The sequence below is a fragment of the Tupaia chinensis genome, unplaced genomic scaffold, assembly GCF_000334495.1.
Source record: "Tupaia chinensis unplaced genomic scaffold, TupChi_1.0 Scaffold000627_1, whole genome shotgun sequence".
In the NCBI taxonomy this organism is placed as follows: Eukaryota; Metazoa; Chordata; class Mammalia; order Scandentia; family Tupaiidae; genus Tupaia; species Tupaia belangeri.
In genome coordinates this window covers 905,777-926,774 of record NW_006160147.1, presented here as the reverse complement: position 1 = coordinate 926,774, position 20,998 = coordinate 905,777, and the positions used below count along the sequence as shown (strand labels likewise).

Here is a 20,998-nt window from a genome sequence, read left to right as displayed (position 1 = left end):
GACGGCGAGGGTGGGTGGCCCCCCCCCTCCCAGTCCTCTCCTGGCCATGCCTACCTCTGCTCTGCTGCCCCATCACCCTTCTGGTCCCTTCCTCTTTCTTTTCTTTTCTTTCTTTTTTTTTTTTTTTTAAGAGGTTTTTGCTATAGTGCATGTGCGCTCGCCAGACAGACAGAGAGAGACAAAAAGTGAGAAATCACCCCCTGGGGGGATGGCCACGCCACAATCCCTTCTCCTCCGTTCTCCTCTCAGGATCTTGGGCACGCATGCATACGCGCCCGGCGTGAATTTTAAGCTGCGGGTCTGAGATGTGAACCACGGTCGACTACATGGGAGTCCAGCGACATAGCCATTACGCTAACTGCTGGTCCCCTCTCTCTCCTTTTCCTTCTTTCCTTCCCACCAGGAAGCTCTGTGAGTTGGCGGTGAGGTCTGCTGTTGCGATTTTCCCCTCTAAATGCTCTCCAGTCTGGTCCCAACTTCCCATTCCCACTGCCGCTGCCTTGGTTCTGGTGTTCGTTATCCATCCTCCCAGCCACAGCAGCCCCCAGCTGGTCACCTTTCTGCCTCCAGGCCCTTTCTCCTCTAGTGGATCTTCCATCTTGATGTCAGGGCTCTCTTTCAAAATCGCCCATGCTGCACCTCTTCGAAGTCTTCACGTAGTCCTTACTGCTTGCCTGAAGGATCAAACGCGCACTCTTGCGGCTGGACACTGGTGCAGCAGTAGAACGCGGTGCTCTGAGGCTGGTCCGCATGGCGGGTTCTGGGTCTATGTCTGAAGGCCTCCCTGAACACTTCAGGCATGCGCGTGCCCATGATCCGGGCCTTACTAAAGCTGGGTGGATTGCAGCATCAAGGCCCTGTTTGGGGTCGAGGGAGGTGCTGTCTCTCTGTCTCCCTATCTCCCTGTCTCTCTTGCTCATGGAAGAAACCTAAAAAACATTTTGTAAATCTGAAACTCCTCAGCTGACCCTACCCACTCTGCCTATCTTATTTCTTGCCTTGTCACCTCTCACTGAACCTCAGTGACTCTGAACTTCTAGTGTTCTGATACCAAAGGCACCCTCACGCCTATGCCCCTTCCAGAGCAAATCTTCCCTCCTGGCACCTTCTGCCCTCTTTTCTCTTCCTAGGAAAATTCTCAGCCTTCACGCCCCCATTTAAGTGTCACCTCCTCTGTGAAGGCTTTCCTGATTGACCTGAGCAAGTCTGCCACCTCCTCTGAGTGTTCATAGCACGCTTCTCACCTCCATAGTTCAACCTGCATCGCTTGGTGGTGTGCGTTTTGAGCATGTGTCTGCTGATCTCATTGGAGGCAAAACTCATCTTTCCCCCTTTCCTTCCCCTTCCCTTCTCGCAGGTGCTTACTTAGCGCCCAGAGCATAGCACATGCCCAACAACTTCCGGTTGTAGAACCAAAGGTTGCTTCCAAAAGGCAACCTGCTCCACGGGAATTCAGTCTTCAGTGGAGCCAGAGCTGGAAGCGCGGAGCCCTGGGAGGCCTGTCCTCCCCAGTCATTTAAGTGTAGGTTGATGGAGAGGAGAGTTGGTCACAAGATCCCATACTTTGCCTGTCAACTCTCTCCCTCCTTTGCTTTCCTTGCAGAAAGTCCAGGTTGTGGTCACCGTGCTGGACTATGACAAACTGGGCAAGAACGAAGCCATTGGCAAGATCTTCGTGGGCAGCAACGCCACGGGCACAGAGCTGCGGCACTGGTCTGACATGCTGGCCAACCCCCGGAGGCCCATCGCCCAGTGGCACTCGCTGAAGCCCGAGGAAGAGGTGGATGCACTTTTGGGCAAGAACAAGTAGGCAGCCGCGGCTGGGACCCCGCGCCCTTCACGGACACTGACAAGATCCAGAGCTATCAATACCTCAGTTATGCGACCTTAGAGGTTTTTCATTTGTTTGTGGTTGTGTCCTTGTTTTTCCTTCCTTTTTCTCTTTTTAAAGACCAACTTCCCTTTGGCGGCCGTGTGAGGAGAGTCCCCTAAGAGGTGAAAGAAAAGCCTGGCTCTGTTCACTGTCCTAGGAGCTGCCCTTGCTGCATGCCCTGTCACGGCCCCTCACTCTCAGAGCTTCGCTTACGCCTCACCCCACGTGAGGCCCTCTGCTGGCAGAAAGTTGCAGCACTTCCTGTTTTTTGAACGTTCTGGACCAACAAAATGGCAGCACATCCTGTTTCCTGACAGAGAAGGCATCACAGTGACCAATGATCCATGCGTGTGTGTGTGTGTGTGTGTGTGCGTGCGTGTGTGTGTGTGTGTGTGTTTGAGTATCTCTCTTCTTGCCTGGAATGAGCCATAGTGAAGTCGTATGGGAAGAGACGGCTCCGCAGAACTCTGAAATGAAGAAAGACCACCATCCAAGTGGGATCTTCTTTCAGCCTGTGGAGAAGGATTGGAATCTTAGTCAGATACCAGAAACTCCTATACTCCTACTGGGAGGCAGCAAGATGTGGAGACAGGATGTGCCCAGAACTAGGACCAAACTCCTGATGCCAACATAGACTTCCTCCTGACAGTCATGGTTGCCCAGAGGTGTGGTTTTGGGATGTTCCTGATGAACTGTTCACTAGATTGGTCAGACTCCGACAGAGACCATCAGTCCTGGGACCTCACTGTTGTTGACAACTGTCAAACTATGAAGAAACAGAAGTCCCATTTCTCAGAAAGATCAAAATTACACTCCTGGATCTTCCCTGTGTCCAGTGAGAAACACAGATCCTTTTCCCTTTCCAGAATATAAGTCATGCTGTTTATTTGCATTGATTCCCCACCATGCTTTTGCTTTGGTTTTGCTTTTCATTTAAGTGGAGCAACACAGTCTGAAGACACGTTATCGGGACAGAGCCAGAGAGTATTCAAAGGAAGGTTTCAATGGTTCTTAGCTCCCCTGAAGTTCAGGTAAGAAGGATGGTATGAGGGAGGATGGTGGACAGATGGCAGAGATGTCCTGGGGTGAAATAGATGGGAGCACTGGGACTCCCCGCACTCTCACTCTTTGCTCACTAGGCCCTCTGCCCTCCAAGTTGGAGGGCTTATGGGTAGCTGGATTGGCCTAGGGGGACCTGTGGGAGGCCCCATTCTACCATTCATTAGGGAGGAGTCTCTAATGATTGCCAAGGAGCAAAGGGCATTCATCCCAAACGGGCAGTGGAGGAGACATGCCAGGATTCCTACCCCATGCTCAGTTGTCCCATTCCCCTTTCACCTTTTGTCCCCAACATTGATAAGAAGCCATATATATGTTAGTCGAGTTTGCCCTGAATCCTCTTCCAAACCATCAACCTGGGCAAGAGAGTCAGCCCCACTGTGGGTCAGAGGCCAGCCTCTCTGCCTCCCTTCTTTTGGTCTCTCTCTTCCATTCATGAAACCCTCAGGCCTTGCCATTTCTTCAGCACAGAAAACTCAGTGTCCCCAGAAAGCCTGAGGAACTCTCCCTCTCCCAGCAAAAATGGCGGTACTTCCTATCCTGTCCCGTCTGGGCCATTTCGGCTTCTTGTAGGCACTTGAGACAGATGAAGGGTATTGGACAGACTCAGGCTTTGAGAACTCAGTGTGAAGAAGATGCAGAGTATCTTTTTATTATTTTTTTTTTTAAGAAAGAGAATGGGGGTTTTTAGGTTTTGCTTTGCTTTTTTTTTTGGTTGGAGTTAGGGATGAGAGGATGAACGCCTCTACCAGGAACAGGCCGAGAAGCAGGCCTCATTCTGCCCGTCCCCCAGAGTGCCTGCTCCTTCTTGCTCGTAGTCCTTGGTATGTGGGAAGTTATATATTTTACATGATGTGTGTGTGTGCATGTGTGTGTGGACTTAACGACAGGAGGTAGGACTCTGACAGGGATGAAGAGCTGTGGTCCCTGGGCCCGGAGCTGTGATCACAGCAGAGCTGGAGGGCAGTAGGGTGCCTTTGGAATTTGAGTGGCCACAGAGCAGGACATCCTGAGGTCATTAGTCACTGGACTCTTCTCCCATCCCCAGAGCCATGGGACTTCGGTGCTTTCTCAGGGTCTCTCCCCACATTCATTCTCCTCGCCACAGCCCCACAGCTCATGGGGGCTCCCTCCCAGTCTCACCCCTGCCTTTGTTCTTGGCCCTTTCCCAGTCCAGCTTCTACCACCAGGGATCCTTCCTGCTCGTGAACTTCATTGGCCCTTCCGGAGCCCGAGGTTTGTTACTCCTAAGGGAAGGGAAGAGAAGGGAAGGGAAGGGGACAGTAGGCACCTCGGTGGCTGGGGACGGGCTGGGTTTTATTACCGAGCACACCTAGTGAGCAGTTTGGGAGAGGCAGGTGCTGCAAGACTTCCAGCCTTGGCCTCAGTGTGGAGCCAGAGTGGATGTGGGGGACAGTTCCTTCCCCAGGTCCCAGCTGGTGGTAACCCACCCTAGCAGATGGCATCTGTCTGGTTCATGGGCCAGGCGGGAACACACTTATGCTTGTGGTTTTCTAAGCCCACGGGCTGACGTAACCCAAACCGCAGAGCATTATCCTACAGCTTCTCTGCTGGGCATGTTCCTGAGGGCGTTAGGGTGCCGGGGAGGTACTGAGCAGGGATGGCTAGAGTGTCTGCTAATTGGGGATTCTGGGTACCTCTGGGCTGTGAGTTTTCTTCCCAGTCTGTTCAAGAGGGAAGTAGCATAGAGGTGATTTTACTGAGGGGTTGAGACCATGGAAACCCAAACCCAGCTCCCACAGAAATAGGGGATGAGGCCTGAAAGCTCTGCTTTATCCTTTTGCCCCGAAACATCATCCCAGAAGGGAGCTGACGCTGCAGGAGCTGGAGGCAGGTTGGACTTTGGAAACAGAGGTGGAGGCCTGGAGGAGGCTGGGTCAAGCCCCCTGGGGCAGCTCCAGCAGCGAGCAAGTGCTTGGCTTGAATGAGAAGTGACTTCTCCAGAGTTCCGGCTGGAGGGTGGGACAGCGGGGATTCGGCTCCCGTTGGGATCCTGATCTTTTTCCTGCCCGGCACTCAGCATGCCTTGTGTCTGCAGAATCAGTGTGGGATGATTTTGCTGGCTCGCGGCTTCACCAGGAAAGAGGGGTCTCTGCAGCCCTATGGGCACAGCCAGCTCTCTTGCAAACGGTGTGGTGGGGTGAGGGTGGGGTGGAGATAGCAGAGAGGTTGAGAAACCTCTGCTGGGGCCAGGGAGTGAGATCCATTTCTCTAATGTCCTGGGCTAGTTTGTGAGGCATGGCCTCCCTCATGTCATCTGCACTGCCCTCCCTTCTCTCCCTCTCCTCTGCCACCTCAGGCTGGTTGAGACCTTTTCTTGGAGCCCTGCGTGGTGGCAGGCAGGGAGGAGTCCCGAGTACTGATTCTGGTGGCCCAGGGCCCCATGAGATGGTTGCCGGATTTGACAAATAAAAATACAGGATGCCCCGTTAAAATGGAATTTCAGATAAATAGGACTTTTCCTTTCTTTTTTTCTTTCCTTATTTTTTTGAGTGAGAGGGAGCGGGAGAGGGAGAGAGAAGTACTTTTGACATGGTCCTGCATGATCTCGATCCTCTCTCCCCAGCTTCCAAGTTAGCTAGGGTCACAGGTGAGTACCGCTGCCCGCTGTGTCGGGCTAGGTCCTGCATGTGAACCTGGGCCTCCATGCGGCTCGAGCACTGAGCAGTGCCGACACCCATGCCACCACTACCTGCCTGTTAGTATGGCCGGCAATATTTGGGACACACCGTCCTACCACGTGAGTCGTTGCTTATCTGAAATTCAGACTTAACCAGGCATCCGGTGTCCGGTGTTGTGTCTGGCAGCTCCTACCCTGTGACCACCTCCACCCGCCCCCCCAGCCCCAGGAGGCCAGAGACTGGTCCCCAAAGATTGACTTAGCCTGTTGTTTTTCGAAATGCAATATTGAGAAGGGGACACTGTGACCTGAAGACACATGAATACACTTTATTTTTTAAGCGACAACAAAACAAGAACCTTCTGAAGCCATGTGCGCCTCATCTGACCCCTCCGTGTGTTTAGTTCTATATCAAAGAAGATAGTTATCTACCAACATCCGGACAGAACCTGTTCCGTCAAGATGCATGTCTCTATCTTTCTGTAAATAGCCGCATGGCAACGCTGAGAGCCCCCCGGTCTTCCACCCCCACCTACTTCACAGATGGATTGAGGCTGCTCCTTCAATTTTATGTCATGTACAGTCTTTGTCCTCCCCACCCCACCCCATCCGGAACCCTCCGATGGGGGCCATGGCCGATGGGAGCTGGTTTCCAACTCTGGTGCCAGCCCAGCCCTGGAGGACACTGTCGCCCCGAAGGCCCGCCTGCTGCACATCCGTCTGCAGGGCCAACCCTCGGGCGCGGCGTGCTGTGTCCAGCCTGTCTGGTGTCCCGGTAGCGTCCGTGTCCTGTGTGTGTGTGTGGTGTGCCCCTTCCTCCCACTGTCTGAATTAACTGAAAAGCCATAAAGGGGGCCTCCTCCAGGAGCCCCCGTGTCCCTCTGATTGGCTCCCCATGACCACTTGTGAAGGGCTCACCTTTCACCCCTGTTCCCTCAGCCCCGTGTCATGAGGACAGATGGCATGCAGGCTCCTGGTGGGGCCTCTGGGGCTGTCCTGGCCGGCCCTGCCCACACTGGCTTCCATAGCCTGGGGCAACAGTTCACCTCCACGGCCACCTACCTGACTGTGGACAGAGCAGGGGGCGGGGGGACTCCATAGTTCCGGGTGCCTTCCTGGGGCCCTGTGGGGGCAGGCAGGGTTTTCAGCAGCAGCCAACTGGTGGCTCAGTCTGTGGCTGGGCCCCCCCTTGTCACCTGGGCCCCTCTTGCCCAGCACTGCGGTGCCAGGGCCAGGACAGCGATGGAGGGTGTCTCGGGGAAAACTGGGGAACTTCAGAAATTAGCCTAGGTAATTAAATAAGCTCAGCTCCCCCGAAGCTTCCTCTTGTAGCCTGATAGCAGCCTGAGAACAGGGCGGCCTGAAGGCTGTCAGGGCTCCTCAGAGTGGTGGGGCAGGGCGAGGGGGGCTCAGGAGACACCCAGGTGGGCGGGTGTGCACTGGGCTCCCTGCCCCTGACAGCTACTCCCACAGCAGCCAGCCGGGTGTGCCAAGTAGCAGAGGGGTGGGTAGAGGGGACTGGGGCTTCCAAGGCCTCTCTCAAATGTGAACCAAGAGGGACGGGTGGCCCCAGTCTGCTGCCCTGGGCCCCGTGGCCCTAACACGGGCAGTAATGCATGGAAATAGCCCCGAAGGCCTCAGGCCTGGCAACCGAGAAGCTCGAGGAGGAGAAAGGGAAAGAACCGAGAACCAGGATCCACCTTCTACCGGCCGGGACCTCTGGCAGACGTTCCTGGGCAGGAGAGGGGCGAGGCTGTCGCAGAGCAGCAGGTGGAGTGAGGTGGCAGCAGCGTGCATGGGGCATTGGGAGTTTCTCCAGCCAGCCTTAGCGATCGGAATCTTGGGGGGTGGGGTCTTTGGAGAAGCCAGACCCTTCTGCCCTGACTCCTGCCCATCTAAGGACTTAACCTGCTGTTTCTGGATAACCCTGGACCAAGAGCTTCCAAACGAGGGCTAGGTCAGGGTCTAGCTCAGCCCAGGTGGTCCTGGAGTGCGCCAGCCCCACCAGGAGCCTTGCCTTGGTCTTCGTGGGAAGGACACGCACACAGCCCTGCCCGCCCCTCCTCTGCTTGGCAATGCTCTCCACCCCCTCGTGTGGACTCTGTCGTTTTGTCTGATCTCTTGTCCAACTGTTATTTTGTAACGAGCTGCGTCTCCTTATTAAAGAAATGAGCTGAAAGAAATCTGGGGCGGGGGTGTCTTGCAGTCCTTGCTGGGTGTGGTGGGGGTGGCAGGCCCTGCCCTTGAGGGCAGCATGGTGGGTACTGAGGTGGGTCTGGGGTGCTGGCCTCAAGATCAGCATCTCCCTCCAAGAGAGCAAAGGGGCCAGGCCCATTCTCTCCCTGCAGGGAGGGAAGACCAGACTGGGAATGTGGGGGTGGAGGAAAGGGTGGCTGGGGACTGGCCTCTGCAGGTTGGGCTGGCCACAGCCTTGGGCTCCCTTCCAGCGGCTGGGCTTAGGGAACAGTCCGCACCTGAGTCCAGTGGAGAGGAGTCGGGTCCTGGCGTGTGGGATCTTGAAAATGAGAATTTCCATGAAGTCAGCTGCCCGTTGCAGGGAACCTGGGTGTCTTTACCTCTGAAGTCAGAAGTTCCAGGGAAGGGCAGGGCCTCAGGACTTTTAGAAAGGGAGAGTGGCAGGGGACCAGCAGGTGGTGTGGTGGTGAAGGCACTGGACAAACCCACATGGCTGACCACAGTTCAAGTCCCAGACCTGGTGGCTTGCTTTCTCGCGTTCTCTCTCTAGTCAAATCGAAATAAATGACTAAATAAATTATTAAATAAATAAATAGAGAGTGGCACAGCTCTGCCCAAGACCAGGAACGGGGCTGGGCGCCTCAGTTCCAATGCCTGTCTCCTCTCTGTGGAGACGGGACAGAGCTGCCATTCAGTGTTTACACCACTGGGTGTCACGCCACGTGGCACTTGTCCTCCGGGAACCAGCACTGCCTAGACTTGTGCTTGCCTAGTGAGCTGGGACGTGGAGGGGCAGTGAAGGCCAGGCAGGGAGGGGCCAGCCTGAGCAAGTTGGCAAGGGCCTGGGTCCTTAATGTCCCCGAGGCAGGGTGGCTGGGTGCCCTGGGTGAGGAGGCGCCTGGGCCTCTCAGCGCAGGGCTGGGGCTTCTCACTGCATGGTCCCTGGTTGACCACGAGAGCGCCTCCTCCTGTCGCAGGACAGGACATGACCGCTGGGCGATACCGTCTCTGCAGACTTCCCTGTGTCCAGTGGGGGACACAGAAAGAAAAATGACATTGTAGTCTCAGAGCCCCCCTTGCATGAGACATGCTCTTTGCCTCTGTTTTGGGCTCCAGGACAGGTCTGAACTCTTCAACCATGACATCATGTGTTTGTTCTGCTGCTGCTTGGGCTCCCAACAGCTGGGCGACAGCAGGGGAAAGAATCTTCCCTCCCCCGACCTCCCTCCAAGGCAGTGGCCAGGGATTTCTGCTTGGCAAGGAACGGCTGAGCAACGCCAGAGGCGGGGCTGGCCGGATGGAGGGACCAGGCCCCCACCTGAGCGGCCTGAGCTCAAGCCTGGCCACCCCTCTGCGACCCCCACCAGCAGGCCTGAACAGCTCCTCTCTGGCACGCCCCCGTTTTGTCTCGAGTTAATCCTGGCTAACCCCCAAGTGAGCTCCCTTTGTAGTTAGGACCACAGAGTGGTTTCGGATCTTCTGCATCAAACAATGACCTAATGGAGACTGGCCCGTAAACAGCAGAAAGCTTAGGGTGATGCCAGACTCCCGTGAGCCCAAGAAAGGCATGTCTCCAGGGCCAGCCGGTGGTGTGATTTAGGTGGCTGGATCCCACATGGCCGACTGCACAGTTCAAGCCCCAGACCCAGCAGCTTGAAAAACACCAAGTTCGTGTGTGCAGGCCCAAAGTCCCGAGAGGAGAAGCGAGAGCAGACTGCAGCGTGGCCATTCGCCTTGGGGACCTCTTTCACAAGTGCATCTGTCCTTAGCTCAGAAAAACTAGCCCTCACCCCCACAAACCAAAAAAACCCCACATCTCTGAACTGCAACAAGTAGCTGTACAAGAGTGTGCTCGCATCCGTGCAGCCGGCTAAGACACCCTGGTCATTTAGCCCTGCTCTGTCCAAGAGCCACGCTTGAGCCACGCTCTCGAAACGTAGAACCTTGATACCTTGACTTCTACTGGGCCTTTTCCGCCTCTGGTCCAGGCCTATCCTTGGCCTGACTCCACTCAGGAAATGCTGTGATGCCCCCAGAGACCCTGTGCACAGTGACAGCGACTCACTGTGGTCGTCTCGGGGAAGGACTGCAGAGGACAGGAGTTGGGGAGGCTGGCGGGTGGGGCCCCCACGATAGAGCTATTGCTGCGACACTGGAAGAGGTTGCCCTGATGTGAGATTCCCATTTGGGAATCCCATTCCTCCACTGCGGAGACACAGTCACAAAGTTAAAACACAATTTTATTTACTCATTTATAAATACCGTTGTGTTTACAGGCATCATATAGATGTGAATATTATTATCCTCAAACTTTCAAACACAGAATACTTAATACTATATAATAACAACCAGTAAAACAAAATCATTCATCTCAGGGTTGAAAGGCCACTCAAAATTGCATAAAAATACATTCAGTTCACAAAGCGAGTCCAGCTTCCCCTTCCCAAGCGCCCCCACCCACCCCAGGGGTATTTACAAGAGACTGAAGTTAATCCGTACACCGCGGCTGGAAACAGTTCCATCTGGTGCTTTACCTGTGCCGATGGTGGAGACGCCAGGTGCTTCTCCTAAGCCCTTTCTCTCCTGCTGATCAAGGGCAGGGCGGAGGCAAACGTGGAAACGAAGGAAGATCATAAAGTTTAAGCACAAATCTGAACCACTCTCCTGAAAACAGGCTGTGCCTTCTCTGAGCCGGAGACGTCCTCCTTCCCTCTTTAGGGACCTCGTGGCCCTACTTGGGAAGTCAGGTGGCTCTCTGGGAGCCAAGGGGTGCTGGTCAGAGAAGAGGTGCTCTGGACTGCTGCATTCTTCCAGAACCTCTCTACCCCTGCAGCCTCCCCCTCCCCCCCCCAAGCTTCTCCAGCGCAGGTCCATTCCAGGTTCCAGTACAGCAGGGAGTGAGCAGGCAAGGGCGTGGCCTTGCGGGCTCTGCAGGCTCATCCTGAGGCTAGTTTTGGGAGGACATTACAGGGCTCTTAAGAGGCTCCCCACAGTCAGTGTGCCTTTCCTGAGTCCCGTCTCCTGCAAGGCAGGAATGGCTGAGCTGCTGCTGCCAGATGCACCAACACACAGACCAGGTTTGTGTGGAGAAGACGCAGTTCGGTCTTGACAAACAGACCTCTCAGGACAAAGATGGAGTGAACCAGACGTGGCTACCCATGCTCCTTGCCCAGCTTTGGGGTCGTATAGGCCTAGAAGTCAGGCCTCATCTCTGAGGGGACATGAGCACAGCTGGGGTGCTTGGAAACTGGAAAAGGGGTATCAAGGTGGGGTGTTTGTTAGTGAATGAAATTCCTGCAGGAATCATGGCTGACTCATGGCAAACCTCTTCTCTACAGCACCATCAGCTCCAAGTGAGGAAAGCAAGGAGTAAAGAATGCAGAGGGAGATGGAAGGCAGAGGAAGGGTGGAGGGTGTGTTTATTTTGGAAGGACATCAGAACAGCCTGATGTCACCTTACGGGCCCACCCAACTGAAATTTTATCTGAAGCATTAGGGGAAAACTTGGAGAAGAAATCACAGGAAAATCTCACTCTGGCAGATTCACAGTCTAAAATGATAAGCAGATGAACTGGGGAACGACTCAGAAGTCCTTTGGGAGACTGGGCGGGAAGAGGAAAAGCAAAAGATATATATTAATAGAATAATGTTCTAGGATAAAATTGGTTTCTGAGTTCTCATTTCTAATCAAGATATGCCAGACCTCATTTTGAAAGCTTGAGGCGAGCAAACGTGTGTGAGTTTGCACACAGGCCAGAGCAAGAGCACTCCCCAAACTGTTAACCTTCTCGGGGAGGCAGGGCAGTCCTCAGTGGTGACGTCACTAGACAGGCCCACCTCTGACGTACAAGGAGGGGTTCCACACTGCGTTGTAAGCATCCTCAGGTTCAGTTTTGACCCTTGCACACAACTCCGGGAGAAGCAACTGCGGTTTTTTTTTTTTTTTTAATCCACGCAGCACTGGATGGCTGCCCAAGATGCTCTGTGTGTTTTTCCTCAGCCCTACGAGACCACCTCATTTTCGAGGAGCTGTGACAATGAGAGTTCCTGGGCTTCAACGAAGTTGATCTATTTTCCAACCTAATCAGAACACAAGGAATCGATAGCTGTCCCTGATAGGGTCTACTGCTCCCCGGCAGTGTCAATACTCATTAGGGGAGCTGATTAAAATCTCCGCTCAGCTGGAGGCTGAGGGACACAGTCCCTAGTGAGACAGAACTCGCTTCTCTGCCCAAGCTTTGCTTCCATGAAATCTCTTCCCCCAGCTTGTAGGCTTGCAGCCTCCATCCTGCTCCGTATTCCAAGCCCCTGACCTGCTTTCTTCCCACCACAGCACCCAGGCCACCTCCACTTCCACTCACAGCCAATCCTGCAGGAGTCTTGCGAGAGCCACGTGCTGTTCTACGCAATACGGCTGAGTGGACGCCGGCTTTGCGTACGCTTCCTGCTTTGGTAGTCTCCTCCGTGGACCTGCTTCAAAGGAAAGACCATCTTGAACAGCACCAGACCCTCCTATTTCTCATAGTTCAAAATCCAGTGGAGGAGCTCAGTGGAACTAAAGCTTGAGGTTTTTACTGGGGGTTCTCTTGCTGCTCTTGGGCAGAGTTCGAGACTGAACTAGCTGGTACAAAGCAGAAACACGAGTCTCCTGCTCAGACGTGAGAGTTGCTGTGGCTCAGACTTGAGAAAGCGAGGCCAGGTGGCTGGGGAAACCTACGAAGCAGCAGCTCGACTTCCTATTAAAACACTGTCCACAGGCTGCCTGCAACAAATTGCTCTCTACCCATTTCCCCAAGAGCTCCAATTTCCACTCCTGCGGGTTTTAATATTCTTACCAAGTCATTAAAAGGGAAAGCAATTGCGACACCACTCAATTACCCTTAGTATTAAATTCACTTTCCAGTAAGGGTGAGGAGTCAGCCTTCACATACTGATGTTAAACAGTTTGAATCTGGAAGAAGACAACAATTTTTGCTCTTGATTTCTGAAGATAGAAAAACTTTTGAAGCAGAAATTTGAAGTTTAAGAGATGTCCTGATCTTCTGAAGAATGAGCAGACCACAGCCAAAGGGATCTTAAGGATTATCTAGTCCAAAGAGCTTCATTTGCAGACAGGAAAGGCGCCTTGTTCAAGGTCACACGGTTAAGCAGAGGCTGCGCAGGGCCGGGCATGCCAATGTTCTGGCCTGGGGTCTGTCCTCCCATGCTGCCTTATTCTGCTCTCACAGCTGCACTGCTTATTGGGCCAGAGGAACTCACATCCTTTGAGAGGTCAGAACCTGCCTTGAAAACCAGCCCTGGTGACCAAGCTCTGTAGTGGTAACTGAGCCCAGATCTGGCCACCTCTGACTGGCAGCTGTGTGTTTAGACCCAGGGCAGTGCCAGGGCGAGATGGTGCCTGAGGACACCAGGCTCCTGCGGTTGCCTCACTGCTGAGCTCCAGTGTGCCCAGGGGCTCCTCCGGTGGGGGAGAACTAGAAATCCTTTCTCCTGTTGGCTTAGATGCTCAGTCCTTTAGGCTTTCCCTCCTGAGGTGCAGGGCAGAGAACTGGTGACATTTTGCAGTGTTCCCTCGCCCACCTCCTAGCGAGCATGGACACTGTCTGGACCTTCTTCTGTAGTAAGGTGGGCCTAAAACATGGGGCCTTCTCTGCAGCAGCAGAGCCTGCAAAGGAGCCAGAAATCCAGAGACCAGAGACCTAACAACTTACATGGCTTTGAGTTCCTTCTTCTCTCATCTCTGGCTCAATTAAATGCCCCTGGTGAAGAACCAGTCCGTAGTTCACATGACACACACTTAATAGTCTATAGGCTATTAAGTGAGGTTTGAACCTCTTGCTTCCTGCGTGAGCTTATGCTGTGTGTGGGGCAAGGGGCTGTGTGCAGTGTTCCAGACAGGGATGTACAACCCTGCCGTGGCCTCAGAGAGCAGCCCCTGCATCTAGGGTTCTTTACACATGGGGTGGTGGGCAGAAACCAGGGGCAGCCCAGCAGAGAAGCAAACACATCCTGCAGCTGGACAGAAAAGACTGGGAGGTTTTAGGAACTATCAAATGATTCTTGCCCAGGAGAGAATTTAGTACACTGAGTAAACCCCAGGCATGTCTACCACTTAGATTCTTTAGAGGTAACACCCTGAGATTTGCATAAGCCCTACACTAGAGACTGGGATGGGGCTGGGGTCAGCACACCCTAGCGCTATTTGGAAAAGGATCAGCAGCCCTTTGAAGACAAACAGGCAAACCTTAGCCAGAGAATCTCTGGAATGGCCAAATCATGACTCCCAAAGGTGTGGCCTGGTTTTTGAAAAATATCAAATGAACAGAACAGAGGGTGTAAAGCCGTATCCAGAACATTCTCTTCCCCATTCTGATGTATTTAAAATAGACCCTAAAGGGCCAAGCCTGAGCCCCACACCGCTGGCCAGGCCTACTGCTGCTCAGGCAGACTGAGCTACCTGGGGAGCCCCAGAGCACTCAGGTGAGCAGGTGAGGTCTGGAGATCTGAGGCCACTGATGAGACCAACAGCAGGTAACTAGCCAGACAGCACTCGGCTGCTGGCTGCCGATGCCAGGCACAACAGCTGGCTCTTAAAAGGCTTACAGCCACCCCCCAGGGAGCTTCCCATCAGTACTGCTGTGACAAAGTGACACTTTATTCTCTGGAGAGAGACCAGAATTCAGAATTTATCTGTCTAAAAATATTAACTGCATAAGAGAAATTAACCTAGGATGGTGGACACTTTGATGAGATCTTGGCCATAGAATCTAATATTCCTGAGACTGAAAGCTTACAGGTTTCTGGCCACAGGGGAGAGGTACCTCTACCACAGAAGGGCCATGCGAAGCAGCAGGGGTGTAACATCCACCGAAGGTTTCAGAGTCTGCCTCCAATGCTCAAAAGGCACACACCGGTCTGAGGGAGCTGCAAGGCCTTTGCCTGGCCCACTGAATGGAAGGCTGTCAGGACGTTTTCTTACTAAGACCATCTTCTTTTCCTGAGAAGGAGGTGGGGGTCCCCTCTCCCTCAAAACTAAGACGTGCCAAGAGTCGATTAGTCAACACCTTGTGCTGACGTCCTCGCCCTAGAACGAAGGAAATGCTTAGAGCTGAAAGTATGAGACTGCTTACTCTAACTCGGCGTTCCCTGAGCGTTACACCTGCAGTGCTCCATGATCAAAGTTCTAAGAGGGTATTCACTTCCCTTGGAAAAGGGTGGAAATGAAAGCTGGAATTCTCTATACTGTCAAAACAGGATTCTGCTGGAGAAGACTTATCTCCTGTTCTGGAATTGAGATCTTAAATAACTTCTGGTTTAAAAAGTATGTAATGTTTCAGAGGCTCGCTGTCATTTTTGGGAAAGAAACAGACAGACAGATGTAGTGTATCTTAAGAGAATGGACCACTTTAAGCACGGAATGTTACCAGCAACCCTAAAGTGAGGAGGATTTAAATGACCTGCACACTTCAAATGATACAGCCAATGGACAGAGCTCCTGCAAACAGCAAATACTGTACTTATCAGTACTGCATCATCAGGGACCAACGGCTTAACTTTGCACTGAATTTATGGAGTATTCTGTCCAGGTCTGGGCATATTTTAAAAGGCTGCTTTTGTGTCAAGGAGAATAGCCAAGATGTGACTGGCATGAAGAGCATGTCACGTGAGGAAGAGCTGAAATGGCTCTTCAGAGCTGGTGCAGAGTCAGGGTGAGGGAGACCGCCAACAGCATGCATCTGATGGGCCGTCACGCTGCAGAGCCATGAGGGCAGACCTGCACCACGGGAGGATCCCCAAGCAGACTTCAGCTCATGTCAGGAAAAATTCTGGCTATTAGAGGGATCAATGCACAGCCACCAGAGGCCGCCTGATGACAGGGTAAAGCTGTGACAGCAGGGGTTCCTATGACGCAATGTGTAGAGCTGGACCAGATGACTGTGGGCCCTGCCATTCCAAAAGTCCATGACCTGCAATGGGTGGAAAGCACCTCATCCCTTCAAACCTCTATTACCAAGTCATTTCCCTGTTAGTTTCTAAGAAAGCAAACGTCTCTCTCTCAGTAAAAGCAACCACCGGAAACGATCACTGTCACCGCCACGCCCAGCACAGCGGCTATCTTGTCTCCTTTGCCCCACAGCGAGTGTCCTCGGACACTCCACTTTCTAGCTGCTCCCCCCATCTGCCTCCCAATGATCTGCCATTCCGACCCTGCCCACCTCTTGTAGTGATTTCATTTCTCATCTGGGACAGGTGACAGAGTGTAGAGAGGAAACCAACGTCACAGGAGGGCCAGCCCAGATGTTCTAGGAAAGCAAATCACTGTGTATGGCGAAGACAAGCAGGGGTGAGGACAGCGGGCTGGGCCCTGGGCCGTGCTCTGGCTCTGCAGGGAGCAGGCTAGTGGTGCCACCACAAGGCACCTGCGTGAACATTCTCTGTCTCCAGAGCAACGACTTTCTTAACAGCCAAAGACGACTGAGGCGAGGTGCTCTGTTCCAGCTTTTCTACCACCGGCTGAAGGCTGGGTGGGAGAAAGGATAAAAAGATAGAAAGGAAAGAAATGAAGCCATCTGAGCCTTGGAGGAAGGGCTAGGCATGAGGAAGGAACAGGGGCTAAACTAGTCAGGGCTGTTCCCAGCTTGTAGACAGTAAAAATACAGATAAGTCAGTTCCTGAGAGGCGAAGAACAGGGAGCCTCAATGCAGAGTCGCTGTCACCATGGACTGTGAGAGGAACACAGCTCCAGAGGCTGCCAGACCCTGCTGCTTCTCCTGCGCCCCAGACGGGATCCTGACGTGGCCACCACCAGACTCACCTCTATCAGAGGACACTGGGTTGGTGTAAAAGGCTGTGGAGTACTGGTTTGGGTAGAAGCCCGGCAGGTTTGGACCAAATCCAATGTGGACAAAATAGCTGAGCAGCAGGAAGTTGGGGGTCCACAGCTGAGCCTGGTGCAGTCCCCAAGGTCTTCTCCAGATGGCTTGAATAATCACAATCATGCTTGAATTAAACTGTCATAAAACTCGGGGTGAGGTGTAGGAGGGATGGGGCATCAGGAGTGCAGAGAAATGTACAGTGCAGAGGAGGTGACCGGAGAGGGCCTGAAAGAGGTGTCCTTCCACCAAACATTCACTTTTTTTAGGTGGAAGGCAATGGCTGGAAGGGGGGTGGGAAGCAGCAGGTGCCCCATCCCTCCTAAACCAGCAGCCTAGTCTATTTGGACAGTTTGCTGATGACTCTGATGAGGGCACCATTTTCATCTTTCAGCCTCTGGTTGTCGGATTTCAGCTCTGTTAACACCTGCAGAGTGACAGAGGGAAAAGTGTTACAGCCTGGCCCGACTGCCTCCTCTCCCTCCCTGCCCAGGCTGGGCTGGGCCACCCCATGAACAAGGCCTTCTGAGCGCATGGAATGAACTGTCACCACCCCTTCTCCCAGAGATGAGACTCCCTTGAATACTGCTCTTTCTCGCATGGGTAATATTAATCTCTGGGGAGACCACAGCCCCTCCATCTTTGAACTAGCAGAGCTGGCAGTAACTACTCATACTATGTCTCTGTATGCAGGCTTCACGTTCTGCACGGTATATCCTCTCATGATATCGAATCAGTAACTGCAACTGCTCCAGCCCTTGCACTCACCTCTCGTCTAGAGAAATTAGTGCTGACGTGGGTTGCTGAGGACATAGGGAAGGAATTCAGGAAGGCGGTGGTCAGCTAAGAGGGTTAAAGGAAGACACTGCTCCACACCCCATCACAAGGTAAAACACAAGCAGAGGGGCAGAAGGTGGCCTTCCTGCCACAAGCACAAGATGAGTGGAGAGTGCTCTAGGAGCCTTCAGGAAATGGAAGCCACCAAAATTCCCACTGGTTGTGACTGCACACGCATTCTGAACGGCTAAAACCCGAGGCACTTACAAATAAGTCGCAGGGCAGTGGGGCACAGTGAACCTAGGCATGGGTTTCATTCTCCCAGAGCTCCCTGCTGAGACTCACACCAAGGGGTACAAGAGGACTTCTCGGCAGTTTCAGGGGGAGGTGGTGTAATTTCAGGAATCAGATGCTTGTAGGGAGGAAGCAATTGGAGATTCAATTCTGTCAGTTCTGCCACCTTGGAAGACCCACTGTCACCCAACTTGTGAAACAAAGAGGACGTTGTAGCCTCAAGCCCCGGGCTGGCTATCAGACTCTGTTACGTGATCGGACACGGCGAGAGTGCTGGGTAACACGAATTCTCCCTGGGACAAGGCGTGTGTGGGCCCTGCTGGCAGCAAGGGGAAGCCTATTTTCACTATGAAGGCTACAGGATGACACCTGCATCTGGCCAACATGGATGTGCTTGGACGAGTCATTCACTTTCAGAGAATCCCTGTGGCAGGCAACGTCCCCTGGGAAGGGTGGCCTGGGCTGAGGAGTCATGAGGCCTGGCTCAGCCATGAAGCACTCAGGGATCTAGCTGTACCCTAAAGAATATAGTTTTTGCTTCCTGATCTCTCAGGGAAGATGCAGGTTATACAGACATGTATGTGTACGTGTACATGCATCACGTGTGCATCACAGACACAGAGAATTTACACTGAGGGCATGGGAAGGATGACTGAGTTTCTGTGATGTGGAAGGCAGTGTGCTGCAGGCTCTGTGTCCCATGAGTCTGTGACATAGATACGATTCTTATTTATCTTTTCCGTTTTTTTTTTTTTTTTAGAGAGAGACTTTTTTTGCTATAGGGCATGTGTGCTCGCTGGAAAGAGAGACAGAAAGCAAGAAATCACCCCCAGGAGGGGAATGGCTACACCGTAATCCCTTCTCCATTCTCTTGGGATTTGGGGCACATGTGCACACGCACCCAACATGAGTTTTAAGCCTCTGGGTCCGGGACTTGAACCTCAGTTGACCTTGTGGGAGTCCAGCGATGTAACTATTACGCCACTTACTGGTCCCAGTTATTATCCTTATTTCTACAAATGAGGAAATGAACAATTTCACGAGTCCAAGGTACCCAGCAGTTACACGGCAAAGCTCATGCTGAACCAGGTGTGTCCAGCTCCAAAGATCGTTCTTTCCTCACAGGTGGAGTGCGTGGAGACGACCCCAGAAACTGCCGTCGTCCAGGAACTAAAATCTGGCAAATGACTTGAGGGAGATCACTCCACTTCTTTGCGCTTCTGCTTTTCTGTCCATAAAAGACAATAATCCCTGTCCTAGTCCCTTGAAGGTGGGGACCCCCGAGCCTATCAGGAAGGGGAAGGCGGGGAAGTGTGCTGACATACACGGTGAGCTTTGTCATCTGAACCCTCTTTCTGCCACCACTGCGAAAGTTCCCCTGCACATGGGGTGGGGGACAGGCAAGAAATCTGACCTGCCAAAGGAGGCTTGAATTCAGAAAATAAACTTTCAGTCCTATGACCCTGCCTTCTCCTTCCTCCAACTCAGCACAGCAGTCCAGCTGCCCCTTCTCGAGCCTCTCTCCTGCCCCTGGCCTCCTACTGGGTCTTTGGGAAAGCCATGGTGCAATTTTACACAGAAAAACACTTTAAGGCTTTCCTGACGACCTAATAGAATTGAGTGCTGAGAAACTCATTTTAAAAAGATCTTTAGAAAAAGTCAGCCTGGGGTGACCTCATAACGTTTCACCTTCCCATCTGCTCTGTAATGGCCCATCCGGGGCCTTAGCCCAGGTGTGGCTGTGGGTGAGACTCATATTTCCATAATAGGATCCATAGGTGGGAAGGCGTTCTGCACAGTGATGGGTTACATTTTACATTCCACTGCTCAGCTCATCGAATCAGAACTGAGTGCTTTTTTTTTTTTAAATGTACAAACAACTCGTCGAGCTCAAGTGATTTATTTCCACACTAAGAACTCAATTCCTTGGCAAAAAAAACTGGGCAAGGCAATTTTGCAGCTGCAACGTGCTACAATTGACATCTTAAGGGAGTGTCAAGAAGTGGAATGTAGAAATCAAGGGAGAAAAAACCTCATAAACTTCACTCTCAAAAGAGAGAGGGAGAAGGACCAACAGTTAGTGTAATGGCTATGTCGCTGGACTCTCATGTAGTCGACTGTGGTTCGAGTCCCGGACCCGGTGGCTTGAACTCATGCTGGGCGCGTGTGCATGCGTGCCCAAGATCCCGAGAGGAGACTGGAGGAGAAGGGATTGCAGTGTGGCCATCCCCCCTGGGGGGTGATTTCTTGCTTTCTGTCTCTCTGTTTCTCTCTGTCTGGCGAGCGCACGCGCCCTATAGCAAAAACCTCTCAAAAAAAAAAAAAAAGAGGGGGGGTGGGAATGAACAGTGGTATCCGATCCTCACTTGCAGTTAAAGAACGATTACACAGGCACACGTGTCAAAGTGCCATGCACAGATGACGGGAAAGAAGCATTGCCATTTCGGCTTGGCCTCAGCTTAACTTCTGCACTTCCAACTTACCAGTTTCATGTTAGTGACACCTTGGATGAATTAAGTACACATTTTCTCAATAGTACTTCTCACTGCCTTTGATGGGGGACGTATAAGGGGAGGAGGATGTGGGGTTGCGAGGCTTCAGAAGCCTTGGGAGAGGCTGGCTGTCGGGCATGAGGCCTCAGGAGTCCTGCGGAGGTCCAACTACACAGGGAGTGGGAAAGGAGTCCCCTCTTCTGTTTTGTTGGTAAGTGGCTTGCACTACACGCTGAGGCAAGATGACTTCTGGGAAACAGCGGGGGAAAAAAAAAGGCAGGGCACAGAATCTCCTGATCGCACTGCCAGTTCAGCTTAGTTATCTCATCTTCCCTTTTGGCAGGGGCGGCAAGCTTCTTCTGTGAAGTGCCAGATAGTAAATTCCTAGGGCTTGCAGGCTCCGCGGTCTCTGCTGCAATGACTCTCCCTGCTGGTGCAGCACTAAAGCACCATGGACGCAGGGGTGATACGGAACCGACGAGCAGGGCTCAGGTTCCAGTGAAGCTTTATTTTTGGACACTGAAATCTGAATTCCATATAATTTTCATGTGTCATGCGATATTCTTCTGTCGGTCTCTTTTCTGACTGTGGCTCACAGCAGTATCAGCAGGTCAGTTTGCTGAGCCCTGATGCAGAGGGCCGTGTGCCATGCTGTGGCTTTCTTTATGGTGGCAAGGCCTTCAAGGGCTAAGCGGCTCCTGAAAGTTCACCTTCGACAGGGAAGTCCGAGTGCTGAGAATGCAGAATGCTGCCTTCTTCCCCCTTGCTGCAAGGCGGGGGCCCGTTGCAGGCG

At 52.8% G+C, this 20,998-nt stretch overlaps 2 protein-coding genes across 3 annotated transcripts in view; one reads left to right on the top strand and one right to left on the bottom strand.

Moving 5' to 3' along the window:
- The window catches only part of SYT2 (synaptotagmin 2), a 120,734-nt gene extending 112,977 nt beyond the window's left edge, over positions 1–7,757 (top strand). For both annotated transcript variants that reach the window (XM_006159149.3, XM_006159148.2), the window contains exons 9-10: positions 1,604–2,904; positions 5,915–7,757. In XM_006159149.3, coding sequence (XP_006159211.1) covers positions 1,604–1,810 — 207 coding nt within the window. In that variant the 3' untranslated portion in view covers positions 1,811–2,904; positions 5,915–7,757. The remainder of the gene's footprint in view (positions 1–1,603; positions 2,905–5,914) is intronic.
- A 4,081-nt stretch (positions 7,758–11,838) lies between these two features.
- Positions 11,839–20,998, bottom strand: part of PPP1R12B (protein phosphatase 1 regulatory subunit 12B) — a gene marked incomplete in the record, with an annotated part of 227,306 nt that continues 218,146 nt past the window's right edge. The window contains 1 exon segment of the mRNA XM_006159146.2: positions 11,839–17,069. Coding sequence (XP_006159208.2) covers positions 16,983–17,069 — 87 coding nt within the window.